We start from the raw sequence: 24,206 nt of genomic DNA on the forward strand, positions 1-24,206 counted from the left end.
TTTGCTCTGGGGGCTGCCTGTTCAGCTGGAAAGCACAGCGCTGCTGGATGACGTTTTCCTCTCCTCCCACTGAATCAGCCTTTTATTTACTCTTTGGAATGCAAAGTAACAGGACACCCTGTGAGTTTTATCTCTCTCCCAGTCTTTTGTAATGCTTTGGAAGTTGCCAGACCGGACGGAGCTTTGAGACGGGGTGGTTTCGGGGTTGCCTGGCAGGAAGCTAGGTGGGAGGGCACTGTCGCTGAAATTTGAATTTGGGAGTCGCGCTAAGAGTACAATCCTTGAGCCAAACTACGGGAAGGAAAAGCCTTTGTCCCTGACTGAATCCGGCCTGTCGCTGGTGTGGATGGATGGTGCTCCTTTGCTCCTGGCAACTGCCTCCACCAGAAGACTCTTCCCCCGCAGGCAGCCGGCCTTCTTTCCTTATGTAAGCAGTTTTTCCCTTCTTTCACGTGCATGGCATTCCCAGGGCTGGAAGCTGATGCGGAAGGATCCTGCCTGCCCCGACAGTGTTTGCTGCTCCTGCAGCTGATCCTTGTCTGGGGCTCGAGCTCAGGGCGATTTAGCTCTTGCAACTTGTACAGATTCTGACCAAGCCGGACTTGGTTCTCAGATTTCAGGGCTCGCCTTCCTCCCAAACCTCGGCTCTGCTCTCAAGATGCTGTTGTGGCTACACTGAGACAACGAAAGGAAGAGGAGGAGGTGACAGCTTTTATTGGATAAATTGGTTCCAGCGGGAGCAAACAAGAGGCTTTGCGGTTGACTGCTGCCATTGCGTGAGGGTGAGTGCCTTGAACTTCATGCTTTATTGGGTTTTCACCGTGCCTCGGCTGGGCTCAGCATCTTTCAGTTAGACATGGAGGTCTCTCACCAAAAAAAGCACGTGGCAGACAGGTTGGGAATTGTTATTGTATGTTTTGGGGCTGTACACTCCCCAGGAGGGGACTTGCTCCCACCACGGTGACTTGGTAATGGCTGCAGCACAGCCACGAAGAAAATCCCTGTGCTCCAGCAACAGGGAAACCAGAATCCTGGTATTGAGGCCTCGAACCAACCGCCTCCCAGCTATATAATATTTATATTTTGTACATGTATTGCTTGCTGGTTTTCCCCACGGTGATTGTGTCACCTTATTCAAAGAGGGCTCATGAATTAGTTTGTAAAATGTCAGTGGCTTGAATGGCAAGAAACAGTGAGCATTCACAGCTTTGTGTCGAACCAGGGATTGTGGGTCTTCACATTTTACCCTCATCATCCACATCCGTGAGCATCAGCCTGGAGGAGATCAGTGGATGCGCCGAACAGGAAGAATGTGTAGAATGTAGGAGGAGCAGTGGTTCGTCTGAGAGCAGCTGCTTTGTACCCAAAATACGCTGTTTCACGGGGGTGTTAAGACAGGCTGCAGCCAGGCAGGTAAGGGAGTGGCTGTAAAAACAGCGCTGGGCAGGGCTGGGCATCAGCGGGAGCGCTGAGAGCTCCTGACATCAGCAGCTTGACTAACTCGGCACCTTTTCGAGAGGAGTACCTTAAATCCAGGGATGCTGCCTCCTGTGCCGTGTTCCGCGGTGGGTGGAATTGTGGCAGCTGCTGAGGGGACAGGGGAGGCGGTGGTTTGTGTGTTTCTACACCACAGCAGGATCAGAGACCTCACTCCGTCTCTATTTTTTCTCCCCAAAAAACACCTGCAAAAAGCCTGCAAAACTTCTGCTCCGCAGGAGACAACATAGAGCAAGGGAAAACAAAGGAGACTCAGCAAGGGATTTTCTGCGTGTGATCAGCCAGAAGCTGATTGTTCTACCAGAGCAAGAGTTGTGCGAAATTTTAAGTGTTCAAATATTTAAAAAATTCAGTTTCAGGGCTGGATGTAATTGGTGTAAAAAGGTTTGGATGAGCAGTGGGGTGGCCAGTTCAACTTTTGGTGGGCATATCACATATTCATATGGACTGTCACATGTAAGATGGAGAAAGGAAGAACTTTTACGTGAAAAAGTGAGTTTGAGCCAGCTATTTTAATCCTGACTTGCTCTTGAATGTGAGAAACCTAAATATTGGAGTGTGTGTATGAATAATCTTTTCAAGAAGGGGTAAATGGAGAAGTAAGACTAAATGCAGGTTTCAGTGTTACAAATTCTTTCAAACCTGCATTAGAGTGTTCTCAGAACCCCAGTTCCTCCTTTTCCTCTCTGTTTAATATTAAACCACACAGCTGTTTAATTTAATATTAAACAGCCCCCCAGGGGCTGTTGCTATGTGAGCATCCTCTGAGTGCCACATTTGGGTGCACATCCAGTTTCTGCAGCACTGCTGTGTTGTTCACTTTGCATCTGGTCTCTGTTAGCCAAGAGAAAGCTCATTCCTACAGTGCTGTAGCCTTGCTGAGGGCAGGTTTCAGGCTGGGAAAAGGGAATATTTTGCTTCTGAGTGTACCAAATGTTTTTGGGAGCATGAGGCTTGTTCCTGGGGTAAACTGTCTGTTCATGCTGAGAGTGCCCTCTTTGCAGCAGGGTTTCATAGTACAATAATGTTGTCACCCGAGGAAGGATGAGACCCTGGATACACAAAGCTTTTCTTTAGGAACTGTGCATCTCTGCATGCCAGCCAGCCCTCCTACCGATTGCAGGATGGCTTCTCTTGGTATGAGACAAGATTTTTCTGGTTTCATTTGCTAAAGCAAAGCTTGTGGCTGAAAGATCCCTTGGGTGGTGCAGAGCTGATGTGGGGCTTTTGGGTGCAGCTTTTTGGGCACAGTGTTTTCCCTTATTTCTGTGGAGAGGAGAGGCAGGAGCGGCACAGCATCTGCGGGGTGTTTCCGGCTGCCCGCACCTGCCAGGAGCACAGGGAGGAGGAGCTGGGCACCGTGCCCAGGCCAGAGCCACCGCGCCATGGCGGCCTGAGCCGCGCGGCACTGCCCTGGCCATGGAGCGAAGCCCCCCGGCCAACGGTGCTGGCGTGCGGTACAGCACCCAGCTGCAGGTGAGAGCACACCTGGGCGCGGGGAGCTCCCAGAACACCTGCCAGCCTTTTGCCGAGCTGCCTCATCCTCTGCTTGCTCTGGTTCCTTTGAGCCTGGTGGGTTCAGGGCTGCTCTGGATCCCTCAGGAAGGAGGGATTCCAGCTCACCCTTGGGTAAGGTCAGGAGAACCTGTTTGGGGGACGTTGCTGAGCTCAGCAGAGCAGGAAAAAAAAAAAAAAACAAAAAAAAACAAAAAACCCAGCTTTGGGGAAGTGGAGATCACCTGTCTGTGCTGACTTTGGATCTCCTCGGCGTAGGTGCTGCCGTTGCTCCAGGGGTTTTGGTTTCAGGTTAAGCTGAGGGCAGTGGGGTTGTGAGTAAAGGTAAACTCCGTGCTAGTGAGTTGTGTGCAGAGCCTGGCTCTGGGTGGTTTAGCAACAGATCCAACTAACCCTGTTGAAGCATCGTAAAGGCCAATTTTAACCGAGGGCTGTGGGGGCTTTATTTATTAACCTCTGCATTATCAGTGTGTTCTGAGACCTGAGTGAGCTTCTTGTGTAGATCTTCCTGGCTGAGGGTTGGGCAGGGACGGCTGAGTTTGGGTTGCACCTCCAGAGCCTGTTCTGTGCCACAGAGCTGTTCCAAACACAGGGTTTTGGGTTAAAGCAGGACAGCAGCATTTCCCACCCTACCTGCAGGCTGTGTGGTGTCTGTCTCCGAGGCCTGGCTTTAGTAGTTATCTCGCAGCAACATAGGAGCTGCTGGTTCTGGCACTGATCAAAAAGCTGGCCTGCAGCAAGAAATTTTCTCTTGCCTCCAGTTCCACTGTCCGGTGTGTACCATGACTGGGATTGGGAAGGAGATGCTCTTGCTGAAGCAGTTCAGCTCAAGCTTCTTGTCCCTGGCCAGGCTGGGGTAACACTTGTGGGACACGATCTTCCCTTCCTGGCTTGTTCTCCTGGCAGAAGGTAGCTTTGTGCTCTATCTTTATGCAGGACTGAGGGCTCAAGTGGGTCCCTTCCCTGGTTCTGGATCAGTTTTCCCCCTGTGTCACTTCAAGAGAGACTGATCTGATCCAGAGAAGCTTCCCTGAAGACAGTACCTGCCCTCCTGGCAGGAAACAACCCAAGGATTTTGTCACCCATGGACTGTTGTTGGTCTTGGCCCCTTATTCCTCCACTTATGAGAGTGGTGGAAATTAGTGGTTTTGCAATGTCTTGTGTCTCCTCCCTGTGCTGGTAAAGGAGCTGCTGTAGTTCTTGGGCTGAGGAGAAGCTGCCCCTCTTCCTTGGAAAGGTGCGGAGTGTTTCCTTGGGGTAGTGGCTGGCAGGTGAGCTGCTGCTTGGGCCAGTTTGGCTGCTGTTGGTGCCAAAAGCAAACAGGGATAAGGAAGACACAATGAGAAAAGGGCTGAGGCCAGACCTTTGCTCAGCAAATGAAAGATCACTCTGTAAAACCCTTGAGGGAGCAGCGAGAGTGTTTTGAGGGCCTGGCTGTGGGGAAGGTATCAGGGCAAAGGTTCTCCCCTTGCCCGGGGTAGAATGTATCATTTCCATCCAAAGGCCGCCAGGGACAGACTGGGAAATAATTGCCCTCCAATATCCGGGCCATGGGCTGGGATGGGGAGGGAGCAGCCAACAGGGTTGGGGTTGGTAGACAGAGACTTTCCTGGTTGGAGATGCTTGTGTTTTCCTTGCTGTTGGCTTCAAACATCAAAGACTAATGATCCTGATCCATCTCAGAACTGCAGGAATGAGTAAAGTGTCAAAAGGATTGTGGAGGGTTCCGCTGCTTTGGTTAAGCTGCTGGAGGCAGTTCTGTTTTCCAGACAGTTCTGTCTGTACCAGGAAAGACATACGAGTGATTTAAATCAGCTGTTTGTATCTGTGGCATGTTTCTCTGCTGCTCTTGGGACATCAGTGTGTTGTAAGGAGGAATTTCATGGCCCATAGGTCCACAGATCAGGGCTGTAGGGTACCTTTATTCCCAGCTTCTCCCCAAGAGTTGCTAAGATTTAAGTGTAAAATTCTCTGCTACCACAGACACACAGAAGCGTGTTAGCTTTTTCTGAGCTGCTGTGATGCAGGACAGAGCTGCACTGATCAGCCTGGATGGGGCAGCAAGCCAAACCTGTGCTATCTCTGCAAACATTAACATTAGTTTCTTCTGTAATAAACCTAAAGGAATTTGTTTTCTCATATGACTCAGAGTGGTCACAAGACAATCTCCTGTAGAGGGTTAAGCTCAAACTTGGTATGTGAAATAGGTGTGTGTGACCTGTATCTTTGACTATTGCACCTGCCCTCTGTGCCTGGAAGATGCACAGTCTGGAGGACTCTGTCCTTGATCTCTTGCCCCCTATTCCCTTTTTAGTTTTGATGTCATCATTTTATACCTTCATTGCCCTTAATACAGAACTGAAGATGAAAAATAATGCACTGGCAAAGTTTCTTCAGTGCTTTGCTGCCTGTGGTGAGGCAGCACAGCACAAATACATGTTTACATGTAAACTTCACTTTCCATATGTGCTGTTTCCATGTATTTCTTATCAAGAGTAAGAAGAGAAGTGAGAAGATGATTCTTATCAGATCTTTTTCCAGAGGAGTTGTTTGGGGTTGCAGCAAGAATTGGTGCAGGAGTTGATTTAAGGATGGTGTAGCTGTACTTGAGCTACTTGGGTGAAATAAGTTGCACATGCTGTTTACATTTGATTTACTTTTTCCGATGGGTAACAGGCTGTTTTCCCTCATACCAGTACCACAAAGCTGATGTTGGCTTTCAGTGTGATTCAGGAATTCTCAGCTTTTGAAAATACAATTTTCTGGCTCTTTTTGCCACACAAGCCCACACTGTTGGTCTCCTGAGCTCTGAACTGGCTTGCTGGCTGTCTTGAGACTGGGGCTCAGTCAACGGGTCATTTCTCATGTTGTATTTGTTTTAGTTTTTATTGAACACCACCCGAGGCAGGTGTGACTAAAAAAGGGGAGGTGGGAATTGCCTCTTAGATACACAGGCTGGGATCTGCAAGTTGTAATTACCCTCAAGAGTCTAACCATGCAGTCCAATGACGGCCTCATCTCTGACCTCCATATGCCTCCTCCAGCCTGGCATTTCATGGGTTCCTTTTCTTGGTTGTGTACATTGGTGTCAGATGGTCACATTTTTTTGCCGTGAGATTTTATTTGGTTGCACACCTGCTCTTACCTTGTATGATCTGAGCGGCTTTGGCCCTGAGCAGTCCTGTGGCAGACTGGCAGATTCTGAAGTTGGAAAAGTCAAAGGAAGTAGGTAAATCTCATGTCTGGTGCTGGATGAACAAATGAACTGGTGGTCATAAAGGACAGGTGAAACTAATGGCCAAGAGCCCAGTCCTTCTGTGGGTCAGAGTCCTGTGAACGGATGCAGACACTGAGGGAGAGATGAAGCGCCTGTTTTGGAGGAGAGGGGAACAGTAAGGGGTTTGGTGCCTAGGACACATCACCATCTGGGAGTGCCAAACAAGGCAGAAACCAGCCTCTATGCGGCATGCTGATTCCAGTGGGACCCCTGCTTTGCACACGTCATGATGGAGAGCCGAATTCTATGGCATATCCCAGCTTTTCCATGATCCCCTACTGAGGAGAATCTCTCTGCTTTCCCGTAAGATCTCCAGTGCAGAGCTGGTTCCCACTGCCCCCTTGTGCCAGCTGCATTTCCTGCTGACAGAATTAGTCACTTCTGCATCTGGTTTGTCCAGTTGGACGGAGCACAGTCACAGTCTAAAAATACATCGTGTGGCTTACAGAAGGAGGAGTGGGAGGTCTGCTCTTCCCAGAACTGAGCTCAGACTCTGTGCAGAGGAGCAGGAGCCCTCCAAGCACTCTATAAATCCATCTATGTGAACTTCTTTTCCAAGTTTCTTCATGGAGTTGGTACTCCAGGGGAAACTGAGGCATGAGAGATCTGGGGCAGTGCCTGTCTGAACCTTTCCCTAGATTGGCTTTGCTGCCACAGCTGATGCTGTGGCCAGTGTGGGTCACACTCCCTGTGTGGGGAAGCCTGGCCATACTGGCAAGGACTGTGTGGGGAGGAGCAGGAGGAAGTAACTGTTAGAGTGACTAAGGCAGAGAGAATATCCAGGGAGGTTTTCTGTTAATAATGTTTATTGGAGCAGTTTCCTTGAGAAGGATGAGACAGTCAGACCTTGAGTCACTTGGGGCTAGAGACGGTTTCTGGAGGAACCATGGACAAGGTGAGACTAGTACATGTTCAGCTCCTCTAGTTTACAACTGCTACTGTTCAGAGCATGCGAAGGAAATGTGCAGCCATCCACTAAAGGAGATTAACATTGCAGTTGTCTCTTTCTTGATTTAACTGTGATCTTTGAGCCTATCTTGCCTGTGATTTCATCTGTTTTCCATCTAGCTTAGAGGATGGTGACAGGATATTTTTCCTCTCAAGTGTTGGACGTGAAGGGGATGTGGAGCACAGGGAGTGAGAGGGGCAGAGGCTGAGCTGCACTTGTGGGGCACAGGCTAGTCTGGTCCTCAGGTCAAACCGGTGGTTTTTGTGCAGTGTTGCAGTGCGTTGCAACTGGGTTCCTCGTGTCCAGGGAGGGTGCAGCTGCTGGGTGTGGGAACGAACGAGACTGATCCTTGTTTCAGAAAGCTCAAGAATCCATTTATTACCTCTGGGGAGGAGGGGCGGGATGGAGAGGAAAGACTGGGCAAAGGCAGGGTCGTGGGGTTTTTGTAGGGTATCACAGGGGTAGAGTCAGGGTTCTGGTCAAGGGAGGAGTTATTAGCAACACAAGAGGGGTAAGATCAAATTCCTGTCTCTTAGGAGCAGGGACATTCCACAGTGCAGAGTGTGGGCAGGGAGGTTTCAGCCTCTTAGAGTTCAGGACACGTCGCCTCATCTGAAACCTTCTACAGAGCCTGATTCATCATTCCAGCAGTGCTTGGGGGAGGCTTCATATTTTTCACTGGATATTGGGAAGAGTTTGCAGGAATGGCTGTTTCTTACCCAGGCTGTGATGGGTGAGGGCTCTTCACACAAGTGTCTGTGCTGGCTGAGGAACATAATGGCGTCCATGAGGTATGGGAATGGGAGAGGACGAGAGCTGGAATACAACACAGAGGGTGAGGAGGGAGGGAAACCTCTTTGGATCATGCCTCCTATCTACTTGTAGTCACAGGGTAACTTCTGGCAAGTAACAGTGTCAGTTGCTGCTTGTGCAGCTTGTATTGGAGGAAAATCAAAAAGTAACCTTCCCAGAAGTCCCTGCACTCCTGTCACTTCTCCTGTGTTGCTGCTGGCTCAGCTTTGGAGCAAGAACAAACTGACGAAGGCATGCTGCAAACTCTCACAGGTTTAACGTTTTTCATACTTTTTTTTTTTTTTCCCAAGGAAGGCAGAGAAATTGCCTAAAGAAAGAGCAGATGGTGAGTTTTCCTGCCTAATTTCCTTGCTCCTAGGAGCAGTGCGTGTGCCTGTGTGTGCTGGAGGCAGAAGGGAGCTCTGTTTGCCTTCTGATTTAATCACAGCGATGATTTTCTCCCTGGGAGAGTTTTCTCTCTGCAAGGACACAATCTTTAGCTTAAAGGGGATGTTACAATGCATCAGCCACACTGTTGTGCAGTGTTGTACAACAGGAGCTCCTGCTTGCTGCTGACCCTTATTTTTTTTGGGCAGTTTGGTGAAACTGAAGTGTATGAATTCTGCAGAGGGCTGAAGATCCCTGCTGCTGAAGAGTTTTCTTATGGAAAATTGGTTTTCTTTGCAGTTCTTCCTCACTGGCTCCAGGAAGTCTGGGGAAACTGATAGATCATTTAAGCACCTGAGAATGTCTTCTTGCCATAGGCTCCTTCAGATGGCAATAAAGAATGAAATACTTTGCTTCCTGCCAACAATATATTGGAAGCAGCAATGTCTTGGAAGTCCTGAGAAGGCTCAGCATTGTGAGCAGCCCTGTGGAGGGAGAGAGGATGTGTTTGCAAGTTTTGTGGCCAGTTTCTTCTCTTTACCAAGTTTTGGGGGGTTTATTTCATGATTGGAAAACTGGTAGGGGCCAGTTTGATAGACAGTGTGTCAAACTCCAGGTAGTCTTGACTTTGACTGAAGAATTTCTTGATTTAGGGTATCTCTGTGTATTTAAGCTTTATTTTGTGTGCCATCTGTTTTGAAGTTTCTTTGGGTTATATCTTCAAGCTTTTCCTGTATGATCAGAAGACAAACAGGATTCAGAGCATTGCCCATGGAATTGTCCTCTGCAGCCCTGCTAGGTCTGTTTATTTTGGAGGTGGGTGGATTTTGGGGATGCAAACAGTTCTTTCTGTCTAGCCTTAGGCACTAAAACACAGAAATGAATGAATGCTCCTTCCCTGAACCACCAAATGATAAACTGTGGGGATTCTGAGAGCAGGTGGTATGGAAACTGGTGGGTTGGTCTGGTCTTGGTGATCTTCTGGTGTTTGCAGAGTATTAAACTTACAGAGTCATTGACAAAAACTCAGAGTAAGGTGCCTACCACTTCCCTTTCTGTTGTGAAGGGCCCTGGGCAAATACTGCAAGAAGGAGAGGCCGCAGTGGGATGGTGGAGGGTGGGAGGAGAGCACAGGCATTGGGTGAAGAAAAGGGCAAAAGAAGTAGGGGAATGGTTCAAGTGGGAGCTGGGCTTTCCTGTCAGGCAAGGCTGAGGAAAAATAAGGTGAAGTACCTACTGGAAATTCAGTGAGGAAATGCAGTGAAGATGGCTTTTTCCTTATGTCTGTACAGCAGGCTCAGAGATCCCTCTGTTAGCAGGATCCCCTTTGCTAGTTGTTTTTCATAGAATCCCAGAGTGGTTTGGCTTGGAAGGGACCTTAAAACCCATCCTCCAGTCCTACCCCCCTGCCATGGGCAGGGACACCTTCCACTAGACCAGGCTGCTCCAAGCCCTGTCCAGCGTGGCCTTGGACATTGCCAGGGATGAGGCAGCCACAGCTTCTCTGGGCAACCTGTGCCAAGGCCTCACCACCCCTCAGAGGGAAGAATTTCTTTCCAGTATCCCATCTAACCCTGCTATCTTTTCATTTCAAAGCCTGTGTTCTATGAAGCTATATCCCTCTTGTCCATATTTTTCCTGAATTTAGGGGCTTGTGGCATTTGCATCAAATCAACCCAAGCTGTTGGAGTAGGTTTGTCTGAGCCTTGGGCTGAGAGAGGACAGGCAAAGTCTGACCCTGTGTTTGTGGAGACAGCATTACCCTTCTGGAGCACGGGGCATGTGGAAATGCTGCAGATTTGTGCAAGTTGGCACTTTGTGCTGTGGTGTCCATGCTGAGGTTCCAGAGCCCAGGAAGCCACTGAATGCCTGCTAAGGAGAAAATGGGAAGGTGGTGAGCAGAAAGGTGAGGGATCCTCCTGTTTTGGGCCTTTGCAGCACGTGCAGAGCCCTTCCTGCCCAAGGCAGGCACAGATCGGAAGCAGGTGTGGTGAGCTCTGCCCACACCACTGCCAGTGCTGGGAGGAGAGGATCCTCCAGGGTAGGTGCGGATCCGGGCCCCCATGATGTCCAACAGTACCAAGGATGCTGTGTGGGATCCTCAGAAAACATCTGGGTCTGCAGCTGTCCAACCTTCCCCCCCTGCCCCCGGGTGAGAAATACAGATACACAAGCAGGGCAAGGATGGAGGAACAGAACAGAAGGTGTGAGAAAGAGAAACCTTGGGGCACCAGTGCTTTTACAGCGCATATAGAGCTCAGGTTTTACAGCTGATACAGAGCTTGATGCTTCAACACATCTTCCACTTCCTCACCTAGCCCATTATGGGGTGGTGATGACAGTGAGAGCTGTGTCATTCCTCATTCCTCTTTTCCACGTCTTGTCCCAGGAGCATGGCTGCTCGTGGGTTGTGGGGATGTTTAGTGTGTTCATCTTAGTTTTTTGGTTTATTTCTTTTAACAAGTATTTGTGCTGGATGAGAGATTCCAAGCAGAAACACAGGAGTGCTGGTGGCTCAGGAGGCATGACAGAGAGCTGTGAAAATGTAAAGGAATGAAGCAGCTTGATTTCTTCTTTTAGGGAAATGCTATTTATAGCACGCTGTGCCCCATGAGCTCTGGGTGACACACCTGCATACAATGAGCACTTTGTGGGGGTGAATTTTTCTCTGCAGTTTCATCTGCTGAGGCAGATCTTGGAGCCTGTGGGCTTGTGACCTGCCATGGTCACAGGAGGGTGTGTGGACTTGCCCCTGAGTTTGCTTGAGCTCGTTATATTAGGCCCAAAAAGGAATTAGGTGTGTGCAGAAGAGAAAAGAAGAAACCTTCAGGATTTGTCCTGCCATGGCTGTGGAGCTGCCAACACTGAGGTTTGCCCTCAGTGCTGCTGCATTCCTTGTCCCCTGACCTGCTTCAGGCTGCTCTGTGGCTGGACCTCCCCAAGCTAGGTTTTGAGAACAGCTTTCCCACTGTCCTGCCTTCCCTCTCCCAGGACATGAACAACCTGGACGAAGGGGTGGAGTTCCTCCCTGCCATGAACTCCAAGAAGATGGAGAAGCGCGGACCAAAGCGGCAGGTGGTCGTCACTGTCCTGATCATTGTTTTTCTGCTTGTCTCCCTCACCACTGGCCTCCTGTTTTGGCACTTCAAATGTGAGTGTGACATCTGGTGGGTGGTGACATGTAGGGTAACACCCTGGGAACGTATCCATCCACATGGAAAAGCTTTGTTACCCGGTGTTGCTCACATGTGCCCTCTCAAGCTCTGGAGATACCATTTCCACCTCCCTGCCCCAACTACTGTCACTGGGAATATGCTGTGACACCAGTCCCAGCTCTGACTGCCCTTCCGACCCTAAGCTGTTCTCTTTCAGATAGGAACACACCTGTCCAGAAGGTTTTCAATGGCCACTTGCGGGTTCTGAACTGGGAATTCCTGGATGCCTATGAGAACTCCAGCTCTCCAGAGTTTAGTATGCTGGCCAAGAAGGTGAAGAGCACGGTAAGAGGTTTCGTGCCTCCCTCCTTCTGCAAGCAAGGAATTTTCCTCTTGCCCCATGGCCATGGAGATATGCCATGTAAGATTCCTTGGAGCTTTCCCTGCTTGCTGTGTCACACTGGCTGGGAGCAGGGACCTTCTTTGGAGCTGGATCTTGACATCCCAGCTCCAGCCCAGTGCCATGGCATCTCCCAGTGCCATAGGAGCTGCCAGGGCATGTCCCAGAATCACTGGATGAGTCAGGGCCATGAACTGAGGCAGAAGGGTGTCTAAAAGAGGCTGAAGCTGTGTCTGGTCTTGCCTCTTCCCTCAGACTTGGGGATTCACTTCCCCCAGGGAAGAGTGGGTGAGCTGAGTCAGAACAGGCTGTGATGGGCAGCTTTGTGCTCTTCTGGGGCTCTCAACTCTCCTTCTTTCTTTCTTTGGCTCTGCAGATTCCTATACACAGGGATGCCAGATATGTGCCGTGGTTTTCCTTTGCAGGCTTGAAGCTCTGTCTGTCTTTAGCCTTTCTCTTTCCCTCACTTCTAGACATGCTGAACACTCCTTTTTAACCCTTTCAGGTGGAGGAGATCTACAGGAATCATGCTGATATTGGTCCTTACCACAAAGAGACAGTAATCACTGCCTTCAGGTGAGTGTTAGGCACTGCCTGAATGCCATCTAGGATGCCAGGATATCATACCAGCCATTTATCCTCCTTCCCAGGATGCTGGGATAGAAGCACCCCAGTAGTCACCCTGAGTGGCACAAGAAAGGGTGAACAGTAAAAAGTGACCTGAAAATGCTTTTTTTTTTCTGCCAGATGTCTTGGGAAAATCAAGGTGTGGTGCAGTGAACTGCAGTGGGTGGTGCCTGGCAGCATTGAGAGACTCCTCAGGCTGGCAGGGACCTTTGCTGTTTGCTTAACTTGTCATTGAAACTCTGCCTTCCCTATGGCCAGTCTCCAAAACTGGCTAATCAAATAGTCTGGCCCCTTCTTCTAGTGGTATTTGAGTCCTCCCATGTCTGTCCTTGCCCTCATCCCACAACTACCCTTTCCACAGTGAAGGCAGTGTCATTGCCTACTACTGGTCAGAATTCCTTGTGCCCAAATACCGGGAAGAGAGTCTGGACAGAGCAATGGCTGACAAGCAGAGCCTGGTGCAGAGGTGGAACCCCCGCCTGAGAAACCCCATGCTGAAGGTGGAGTCAGTCATTGCTTTCCGTGAGTATTGGTTCCACTGTCCCTGGGCCTCTGCGTGGGACCAGGTGGGATATTGCTCTAGAAGGAGAAGGTGCTGGTCACAGCCCTCTCATGGAAAGCCAGCCTTGAGGGTGGTGTAAGGACATGGATGTCACAGCACAGCTTAATGGGATTTACAGCCTAAAGGGGGCTACACAGACCTGCTCCCCTTTGCTGAAATGCTCTGTGTTCCCCTCTGAGCCCAGGGAAGAGGGACAAGGATGAGTTCTCCCTCTGCAGAGGGAAAGTTTGCTCCCTCAGCTCTGTGAGGCCAGATCAATGACAGTCTGAGGAACAACCTCAGCTTTGTGCCCAGGGATTTCCCATAGCCCAAAGGGTGATGCCAGCTCTGTTTTCTCCTGCAGCTGTGGACCCCAGCATAGCTCACTCTGCCCGGGACAGTAAGTACAGTTCTTCCATCTCAGGGGTCTCTTTAGGGTGGTGTTTCTCTTGCAGGATGGGGAAGGGTCTGGAGAGAGGTACTCTGCATGCAAGGCAGACCCCTGTGTGCTTCTTGGAGCTGGTTTGGGGTTGGACAGACTGTGGCACAGGCCTTGCTGTTATCCAGGAAGAGACATCTGCCCTGGGATAGCCTGCAGGAGTTATTCTCTTAATCCCAGGGAAAGGCAGAGCAAGGCTTCTTTGCCTTGTTAACTGTTCCCTACTCTCTGGGCAGACAGCTGCATGTTCTCCCTTCACGCCAAGGAAGGGGAGGTCACCAGTTTCACCACGCCGGGCTTCCCCAACAGCCCATACCCCAACAATGCCCTCTGCTACTGGGCATTGAGGGCAGATGCCAGTTCCAGCATCAGTCTCACCTTCAAGACCCTGGAGCTGGAGCCATGCAGAGATGACAGTGACTACATCAAGGTGTATGACTCTCTGAGCCCTGTGGAGCCCCACGCCTTGGTTAGGTGGGTATTCCTGCATGGCACCAAGTCCAGGGTGATCCTGCAATGTCCTGCTCCTGCCCCTGCTCAGAGCTGAGCTGTGCTGCTTGAGGCTCCCTGTGCAGCAGTGCCTTACGGATTCTGTCCTTTGCTTCCTAGGCTCTGTGGGAATTATGCTCCGTCCTACAACCTGACTTTCCTGTCCTCCCAGAACGTCATGCTAGTCACGTTGGTTACCAACAAGGAGGGGCGATTCCCTGGCTTTAAGGCTGAGTTCTTCCAGCTCCCAAAGATGAAAGGTAAGCAGAGGCCTTGGCCTGTTTCCCCATGTCTCCCTGCCATGGGCAGCTAAACAGGGAGGTGGCTGTGGCTGTAGTCAGTTTGTCAGGGATGTTTCCAGGGCTGGAGCACCTGGAAGCAGGTCACCCCTTGGTGCTTGCCTTGCCTACAGTGTTCTTGGCTGCGGTAAAGATGTCCCCCCAAGGAGGCAAAAATGAGATATTGGATTAGAGATGCAGATTGATGGAAGCACCTAATTGATCTCCTGGGTTCTTTCAAGCCTTAGAGCAGAGCTGCTCTCTCCAGAGAGTGAATTAACCTTGTTAAAGACTGTTGCCTCTGCCTCCAATGACAGCCAGCTGAGGCTTGGAAAAACCACATCTAAATCTCTAATTTGTTATTACCTTCCTGCTTGTTTTTAGCCTGCGGTGGGATCCTGAAGGGAGACAGTGGCACCTTCACAACTCCCTATTACCCAGCACACTACCCCCCAGACATGGACTGTGTCTGGAACATTGAGGTGAGATGGGCCCTCTCTTTCCCTTAACAAGTCCTGATCATACAGGACATGGTGCTCACAGCAGCTGGGGCTCAGAGGCTCCAAGTCTGGCATGACTGAGGGAGCCTTTAGGAGCTGGAGGCAAAGGCAGAAGAGGTTGCAAGAGGCCTGAACCCCATAGGAGCCCATGAAAAATCCTGTAACTTCACACAAGAAGGATGAGAGTGTGGGCTTTGGGACTGGCCAGTTACTGGCTGTTGACCAAAGGTCTGGCTTCCACCCCTCTGTATGCCTGTTCCACTGGGGATTCTGGAGCTAGGGTGACTCTGTGACTTTTATGAAGCTGTTTCTTTTCCTGCTGGAAAACTGACTTCCCCCTTTTAGTTATCTTCTGTCCTCCCCCCAAGCACAACCCTCTTCCTGTGAAACTATTCCTTTTTCCTTGCTCCAGAAAGCAACATCCCACTGACTGTGCTTCCTTTTGCAGGTTCCCTCTGTAAAGAATGTGAAGGTGCATTTCAACATGTTCTTTGTGCTGGAGCCTGGGATCCCAGTCAGCTCCTGCACCAAAGACTATGTGCAGATCAATGGCACAAGGTGGGTGTTGGATGGCTGAACCCATGGAGTGACTTTATTTGGTTAGGAAAGCACAGAGCCTTGTGCTTTCCTTAATCTGCTGTGGGAACAAGTGTGCTGGTGCTGTCAGGGCTGGGAGGAGGCAGGAGGGTGCCCAGAACTGCCTCAGGATGAGTGGGGAGCTCCACACTTGGTTCTGTGGTGTGTTGCAGCTGAACCACCCCCAGATACTGTGGAGCATCACAGCACACAGCTCATGTTTCGGAAGGCAGGAACATCTGGGGTGGGTTTGCTTGAACGAGCAGCTCTCCATTCTCAGGGCATTCATATCCTGGGATGCATTTCCAGATGCATTCCCCAGCCTGGTATAAGCTGGGCCAGACAGAAAACTTAGTACCTCACAGGGAGGTGATTAATCTTGTTTCACAATGTTTTGGACGAGGGAGCTGACCCTGCCTCAGAGAGAGGGTTTCAAAGTCAGCACCTGCGTCTGCAGTGCTGTTCATGTACATGATCCCACTTGCCCATGGTGAGATGGGATCCTGCATGAGTCTAGTGTATCTGAGATCAGACACATGGGGCAGGCAGGGATGTGGAAGAACTTGTTCCCAGTCATTCCTAAAGTCACAAGTTTGTGTTTACAACTGGCCCAAACCTTCTGCCAGCAGCAGCAGAATTTGGACCCTGAGGCCCAGCAGTCTGTGCTGGGATCAGACCTGCTCCCTGCCCCCTCAGCTCCCTGAGTGTGGAGTGAGATCAGGGATAGGAGGTTTTCTTGGTGCTGACCTCCAGCCCTTTGACTGCTCTTTGCTCTCTCCCTGCAGGTACTGTGGGGAGCGCTCCCAGTTTGTGGTGGCCAGTACCACCAACAAAATTGAGCTCCGGTTCCACTCAGACCAGTCCTACACAGACACAGGCTTCTCTGCAGAGTTCCTGTCCTACGACTCCAGTGATCGTGAGTTGAAACCCTGGGGCTGGGGTGGGGAAAGTGATTTCCCTGAGATATGAGCTGTCCCTCCTCTATGTTTACACTGCCCTGTAAACTGGGAAGCAGCCTTTTCCAAGGGGATAGCAGCATGCCTTGCTTTCCTGCAAACCTCCTGGTCTTCCTGTTGTGTTCTGCTGTAAGCAGGCATAGGGGATGCTGCAGAAGGGATGTAGAGGGAACACCAAGACGGCTTATGTGTGGTTTTATCCCTTCCTCCCTCTCAGCCTGCCCTGGCAAGTTCACTTGCAATACTGGCCGCTGCATCGACAGGAGCATGCGCTGTGACGGGTGGCTGGACTGTGTGGACGGCAGTGATGAGAGGTCCTGCAGTAAGTCCAGCCTTGGTTTCTCTTTGGCACAGCATGGGAAAGGCCATGTTGCCCTGGGGTGGTTAGGCTTGTTCTGGGTAATGTGACTCAGTGCTGGCTGGAACCAGTGCTGCTGCCTTCCTCCAGGCTGGAGTGAGACTCAGTGTGCAATTTGGGATCTCTTCTCAGCATAAGAGGTGTGGGCTCCTGCTAATCCTGCCCTCTCCCAGTGGCATTGCTCTCTCTTTCCAGTTCCTCCCAGCTGGGAATGTGATTTTCTGTGTAATCCTGCTGGTTGTGGGTTTGGCTGAGCTGAGTGGTATGGAGGGACACATTTCATTACCCAACTGGGCAGGCTTTTCAGTGATTCTTACTCTGCTCTTCCAGCCTGTACCGAGCAGCAGTTCAGGTGCCAGAACGGCTGGTGCAAGCCCAAGTTCTGGGTCTGTGACAACGTGAACGACTGTGGTGACAACAGCGATGAGCTACAGTGCAGTGAGTGAACTCACCCTGCAGGCACAAAGGGCTGAGGGCTCAAGAGGCACATAGGGGCGATGGAGGCTCATGGGATGGAGGGAAGTGCTGTGCTGGAAATGAGCAGGCAAAAAAACCCAGGCATGATGAGTGCTCACCTGATACAGGTGAATGAGAGCTCAGAGGAAAGAAGGATGAGCAGAGGTGTAGGAATAGAAAGGGCTGAGTAACTTTGGTGGTGTGCAGTTTGGAGAAGAGATTGGAGACACAGTATTTTGGAGCTGCAGAGGCTTTACTTGTCTCAGGGAGGGGAGCTGGGCACAGCCGTGTGCTGAGGTGCAGCAGGATTCATGCCCAGCCCTCAGGAGCTGCTCTCTGTCCCCAGGCTGTTCAGCTGACAGCTTCAAGTGCGACAACGGGAAGTGTGTCCCCAGCACACAGAAATGTGATGGCAAGGACGACTGTGGGGATGGGAGCGATGAGGGCAGCTGCAGCACAGGTGAGGGTTGGCTGCAGGGTGACTGCCAGCAAACACAGCCTCTGATGGAATTCCTTGGGCTGGGCACCCTCGTGTGTGTGTGTTTGCATGGGGTGTAAATGCCATGGGGTTGGGCAGAAGAGGTGGACATGATGTGAACTCCCCAGAATGGGGGTTAACCCCTGTGCCTCCATCCTGCCTGCAGCAGGCCAGACCACAGTCCCCTGCAAGGAGTACACGTACAAGTGCCGCAGTGGACGCTGCATCAGCAAACAGAACCCTGAGTGTGACGGGGAGCAGGACTGTGAGGACCACTCTGATGAGGACAACTGCAGTGAGTGCCTGAGGAATCGGGGAGACATGGGATTCTGGGCTGGGTCTCCCAGAGAAATACTCTAGTGCAGCAGAGAGAGCCCCTGGGTGTTTCTGTGCAGGAGCTTGATCTGGAAATATCCAAGCCATGTTCTTTAGCAGCCTGTGGGGTATCTGTGTTATTCAGGAAGGCTTAAATGGGTAATACAGGGGCTTATCTCCCCTTTACAGAGTTGGCCAGTAAATGTTGTAGCTAATTTAGCATCTGTGCAGAGAACATCAGCCCTTCCTGACATGGGTAACAGGGTATTTGTGCTATCAGATGTCCTGGAGGAACAGAGGGGATGCGTGGGGTGGGAACAGGAGAAACCAAGCGCCCCTTCTCCTCTGCCCTAGACTGTGGGCTCCGCTCATACGTCAGGAAGTCACGGATCGTTGGTGGGCAGAACTCGGACGTGGGAGAGTGGCCGTGGCAGGTCAGCCTGCACGTCAAGGGCCAGGGCCACATCTGTGGGGCCTCGCTGGTGTCAGCAAGCTGGCTGGTGTCGGCAGCACACTGCTTCCTGCCACTGCAAGGCATCAGGTACCGGCCTCACATCCCTGTGCTTCTAGGTATTTCACAGAATCACAGAATAAGCTGAGTTGGAAGAAACCCTCAAGGATCACTGAATCCACCTCCTGGCTCTGCACAGCACCATCCCCAAGAGTCATACCATGTGCCCAAGAGTATCATCCAAATGCTTCTTGAGCTCGGTCAGGCTTGATGCTGTGGCCACTGCCCTGGGGAGTACCTGACCACTCTCTGGGGCAAAGAGCCTTTTCCTGATACCCAACTTAAACCTCCCCTGACACAATTTCAGGCTATTCCCTCTGGTCCTGTCACTGGGCACCACAGAACAGATATCTGAACAGAGTCTGCCCCTCTTCTCTCCCTCATAAGGAAGTTGTAACTGCAATGATGTCTCCCCTCAGTCTCCTCTTCTCCAGGCTGAACAGACCAAGTGCTCTCAGCTGCTCCTTGTACGGCTTCCCCTCAAGGCCCTTCACTATCTTCATTGCCCTTCTTTGGAAGTTCTCTAATAGTTTAATATTATTCTTATATCCTGGTGACCAAAACCACAATATTCCAACAGTGACTCTGAGAGGCATACCTCAAGGAAACTGTTTAAGGTAGTGAGCAGTGCTGTCTCCAAGATGAGGTCTCACTTTGTGTTTCATGGCCCCCATGCAGGTACTCAGACCCCAACCTATGGACAGCCTACCTGGGGCTGACTGACCAAGGTGACCGCAGCGGCCCCAATGTGCAAACCCGCAAAATCAAGCGCATCATCTCCCACCCCTTCTTCAATGACTACACTTACGACTACGATATCGCTGTGCTGGAGCTGCAGAGCCCTGTCACCTTCACGGCTGTTGTCCAGCCCATTTGCCTGCCCGATGCCACCCACAACTTCCCTGTGGGCAAGGACCTGTGGGTGACTGGATGGGGAGCAACTGCAGAAGGAGGTGAGCACTGGCATGTGATTTGGGGCTGCATTGATGTATTTTAAACAGGTTGCCAGAAAAAGCTGTGGCTACCCCATCCCTGGAAGCATTCCAGGCCATGTTGTGTTGGACAGGGCTTGGAGCAACCTGGCCTAGTGGAAAGTGTCTCTACCCATGGCAGGGGGTGGAACAAGACAGACTTTAGTTCTCTTCAAATTCAAACCATTCTGGGATTCTACAAGTCTATGATTTCTGTGTTTCTTGAGGGAAAATACGGGGAGCTGCTTAAAAATGTGTATTTTTACTTAAGGCGCTCCTTCATCTTGGCAGGCACGGGAGCCTCCATCCTGCAGAAGGCAGAGATTCGGCTCATCAACCAGACTGTGTGTAACCAGCTCCTGACAGACCAACTGACGCCACGCATGATGTGCGTGGGGATCCTGACCGGTGGTGTGGATGCCTGCCAGGTAAGGCAGCACCTGGATTTAGTGCTGGTTATTGGTTATTAGGCAAGGAGACAGGCCTTTGCTCAGCCCTGCTCATTCTGGTACTTCCACTTACATTTACATTTGGAACATAAAACAAATCTGTGGGAATTTTCCTGGATTCAGACAATGAACAGATTACAATGGGCACCAGCAGCAAGTTGTGTCGATGCATGACTTATGACTCCAAAACTACAGCCCAAAACCACAGGATTTAGACTCCATCTCATCAGATAGGACATACAGCCATACTCCAACTTCTGGCTGTTATTCAGAGTCTTAGTTAGCAAGCCAGGCTCCTTGACTGGTGTTTTATAGCTCTTTGTTCTAGCACTGTGGCTCTTATTGCCATGCTTAAATATTTGTTTCAGGGAATGGCCAAAAATTTGTAATGACAGCTGACTTCTTAGATGGGGATTTACTGATTATTTGTTGCTCAGTTTTTGTGATGACTTTAACACTGTGCACGAGAGTGATCTATGGAGTTGGTGCTTATGCTCCTGTGTGGTTCTGTGCAGGGAGACTCTGGGGGGCCCCTGGTCAGTGTGGAGCCCAGTAGTCGGATGTTCCTGGCCGGTGTGGTGAGCTGGGGCGATGGCTGTGCCCAGAGGAACAAACCTGGGGTGTACAGCCGGCTCACAAGCCTGCGAGACTGGATCCAGGAGCACACAGGCCTCTAGGGATGGATCCCTGCCTGGACACCTCTTGGACAGCAATGGCTGGAGACACTTGGCAGTGCCAGCCATGCACAGCCTCTACTGTGAACTTCAACCCTCCCTCTACCTCGCTGCAAGCGCCTGGGACTCCATGTGCAACCAGAGCTGATGGTTTGGTTTAGCCCTTAGTCTGAGAAATCCATGTTGGGAAAAGTTTCCCTTGTGGGGGGGGTAAGCTAGTGCAGCTCCCATGAACAATTTGAATGAGCCATCGATTCAAGATTACATATAGTAATAAACTTTAAAAAAATCTAATTAAAAAAAAGACAAACAGTTTGTGTTTAGAGGCAAACTTTATTGGACAAGTTCAAAAACAAGGTTTCAGCATATTATTCTAAGTCATGCATTTGTTTTCAAACAGCCGTCCATACCCTTTCTCTAGTGTTCAGCCATAGCGAGGTTAAAGGGAGGTCTTACCATAGTTTTGGGGAGATTCCCTTTGAGATCCCACCCTTGTCCCACACCATGGTCTCCTCCTTCTGTCCTCTGTCCAGCTCTGCTTCTGGCATGGCCAAGTCCAGGATTGGGGGCCGGAAAGAGAGATGTTGGGCGGAAACACCACCACTCACCCCGAGGGAAGCCACAGGCAGAGCTCAAATGCCATCACTCACCCCAAAGAAAGCCATGGGCAGGGCTCAAACACTGTGAGGGAAGCCACAGGCAGAGCTGCTGGCACACGTGGAGGCCCAGAGCTCTTGGCATCACTGGATTGTGCCTTATGGTCACACTGAGCTGAGCTGATGCAGCTTCTGCTGAGCCCCAGGTGCCTGGAATCACTGTGAAGAACACAAGGGCTGCACTGAATTCTTCCTAGAGTGCTTCCCACAAGGACAACACCAGTCAGCTGTGCACACCAGGCTTACACCTATCTTACTTTTGTAAAGAAAAATGTGACTTGTGAATGTGCTGATTTTCTTCCTTTTTCCTCTGTAGTCTGTTCCTGCCCCGGCAAAGCACACTCCAGCTGAGTTAGTCCCTTCCTCACCTGTAAATACATTGTTTTGTAAAACTCTCAGAACTGAGATGCTGCAATAAACTGGGATATTTTCTAATACTGTGGCTGTGTGGTTCTTTCTGAGCTTTTGTGCAAGTGTTCCTGAAACAGAAACCTACAACACAGATCCCCAGTGCTAAGGGAGAAGCTGAGCCTCTCCCAGTAAAGCACTTCATTACTGTTATGCACAGCAGCGCCACTGTGGTGGAGAGACATGCAGAAATCTTCACAAGAAACAACTGTAAGGGCTCATAGGAGAATAGTTTGTGCCTCAGCCCTCCCTGCAGAGTTAAGGAACATTCTGAGATCTGTGCTTACACGATGCTACAGCAACACAAAAGGAAGCATTTACTGTGGTCGTTCCCTTGCCCAGGGAGCATCAGCAGCACTTTTACAGCACTGAGCAAATAGAAGTACAAATGTTTTCATTCCAGTGTCCCACAGTTTGCAATTGAGCTCCCCAGACACTAAAAGCTTCCCTAAACATGAGTTGTTATGGATGATGGTCCCCAGAAGATGCCTGCAATAACAGGATGCAAAAGGATGAAACAGTTAATGAGAAAAACCCAGCAGTTGGGCCCCAGCACCTGCACCCAGGGGAACTGCAGTGGGCTGTTCCATCACCTGAACACCAGATCCAGTGTCTACTCTCTCTCCCTTGTGCCCACAGGCAGTTTGGGGATCCTGCCACGACCAGCAGGATCATGGCCAAGCAAGAAGAGGGCAGCTGATGATTTTCAAAGTCGTAGTTTGAACCTTGTGCAACCAAATCCACAGACAAGTGTGACAGGTTTTGTTTTACTGAGCACAGTGTCACCTACCACAGCACCTTTCTTCCCATAAAAGCCCCATTCCACAGTCACTTCCCTATGTCCGTGTACAAAGAGAGAAACAGCCCATGAACTGGCTGCCAAAGGTCCGCCTTGCCACCAGGTCACCAGGACCATATAAAACCTCAGTCCCTGCTCCTTCATAAAGATTACAAATGAATAAATAAAAATGCAAGAAACAAAGACAAACCCCAGGTCCCTGAGCTCCAACTCCACTAGATGTCCCTCTCAGCCAAGGCACAAGGACTCCTGAAACAGCACTGCCCGGAAGGAGGTTTGGAAGTGGAAAGGGACAGGCTGCAAATCCCAGATCCCTCTGGTGAAGTCCAGAGGAAAGGGAGTCAATGGGAGAAAGCAAGAATGAGTGGGCTGGGAAGGGAAACAAGTGTAGGCAAGATGGAGAACTGAGCCAGGAAGCTCAGAGCAACTGGCCTTGCCTGCAGAGTGCCCACGTGGGGTTCTGTGGTGGAAGAGCAGTTCTGAATCACCCTGAAAAGTTCCATCCCTTAGGAAAAGGTTCAAGAGTTTGCTGAGAGCCACCAGTCCACTTGAGTTTTATTCCCTCATCAGTCTATCAGCAACTCCCTGGATTTCCCCTCTGTGCCTCAGAACTCAGGCATCAGAGAAAACTCCTTTACTTGTTTCATGTGAAAAGAAACAACTTGTCAGACCCCAAAAACTGCATTTCATGTTGATGCAGCACATTTTGGACAACTCACGATTCTGGTAACACAAACCAGCCCCATTTTGTGCTCACTTCTGGTCAGGGCAAAATACCACTGAACTGGGAATGGGAAACTCATGAGTCCCGTCAAATGATGGCAATGCCAGGGGTTTGTGTAATCCAGCAACAGCTCAGGCTTGTCCCCCTGCAGAGAATACAAGGGGCTGACATTTTTGTCTCATTGCACCCATTTCCTTAGAAATTGTGGGAAAAGTAAAGAGATCAGGGAGCCAAATAAATTCGTCAGGGAAAACTTCAGCCTGGGAACACAAAGAACACAAAAAACAGGGTCAGGGAAGAGGCATCCCAGAGTGTTATGTGTACTGGAATACTTTGGTGGAAGGAAACGCTGCATTCCCTGAAAGTGAACACAGGCAAGGCTGCCCAGAGGTCAGCCCCTGAGTGGGAACAGCTGACTTCAGGAGGCAAGCCATGAGAAAAGCATGTCTCCAGGAGGCATTACAGCTGATGAATCAAAGGAAAACATCCCACATGATTGCTTGGAGAGCCTTTCACACCCCCTAGCTGGGGTAGTCCAGATGGTCCCATGGGTGTGGGCAGTGACAAGTCCAGGCTGGGGGGCTGCCCCTGCACCCTGAGCTGCACAGACAGTCCTGCTTCACCCTTCTCTTTGGATGCCACAGGCTACTCCAGGCAGTTCCACACCCACAGCAGTCTTGGGTGCTTAAAAGGTCCTCTTGGCATGAAAGAGGATTGGGTCTCTTCCTGCTTGACTAATCCCCACTTCCCTGCCTCCTGGCATTCTTGGCTGACCCCAAGCATCAATTCTCACTGTGAGTCCGTATTTCCTCAACTCTCTTGTGGCTCTTACACCAGCAGATCTCCTTAGTGCTCCCAAGACCAGCGCTCACTACCATCCTGGATTGCGTTCTCACATCTATCAACAGGTCTTGCTCACTCCTGCAGGTGAGCGCAGCAATGTTTAGGGGAGCCTTCACTTTCTTATCCAGCACAAGCCTTCAGCCAGTCCAGTGGGGATTGGGAGCCTCCATGTTGCCTGAGAAATGC

At 50.6% G+C, this 24,206-nt stretch overlaps 1 protein-coding gene across 6 annotated transcripts; it reads left to right on the forward strand.

The window, feature by feature from the left end:
• Positions 1–230: 230 nt before the first annotated feature.
• ST14 (ST14 transmembrane serine protease matriptase) lies at positions 231–21,683 on the forward strand. Of its 6 annotated transcripts, none has more exons than XM_053963400.1 (20): positions 231–427; positions 614–782; positions 11,409–11,568; positions 11,790–11,917; positions 12,478–12,548; positions 12,961–13,121; positions 13,505–13,540; positions 13,816–14,053; positions 14,189–14,328; positions 14,731–14,828; positions 15,295–15,404; positions 16,208–16,338; positions 16,596–16,700; positions 17,067–17,174; positions 17,539–17,652; positions 17,840–17,965; positions 18,340–18,526; positions 19,175–19,449; positions 19,759–19,895; positions 20,432–21,683. In XM_053963400.1, exons 1-20 carry the CDS (start codon positions 351–353, stop codon positions 20,591–20,593), a joined length of 2,733 nt encoding a protein of 910 aa, XP_053819375.1. In that variant the 5' UTR covers positions 231–350; the 3' UTR covers positions 20,594–21,683. The 6 variants fall into 6 exon arrangements, with proteins under 6 accessions (XP_053819375.1, XP_053819374.1, XP_053819379.1 ...); XM_053963399.1 differs by having other exon boundaries at positions 232–427; positions 17,837–17,965; XM_053963401.1 differs by lacking the exons at positions 231–427; positions 614–782 and adding an exon at positions 2,897–2,973 and having other exon boundaries at positions 17,837–17,965.
• Positions 21,684–24,206: the final 2,523 nt, after the last annotated feature.

Source organism: Vidua chalybeata, chromosome 23, assembly GCF_026979565.1.
Source record: "Vidua chalybeata isolate OUT-0048 chromosome 23, bVidCha1 merged haplotype, whole genome shotgun sequence".
In the NCBI taxonomy this organism is placed as follows: Eukaryota; Metazoa; Chordata; class Aves; order Passeriformes; family Viduidae; genus Vidua; species Vidua chalybeata.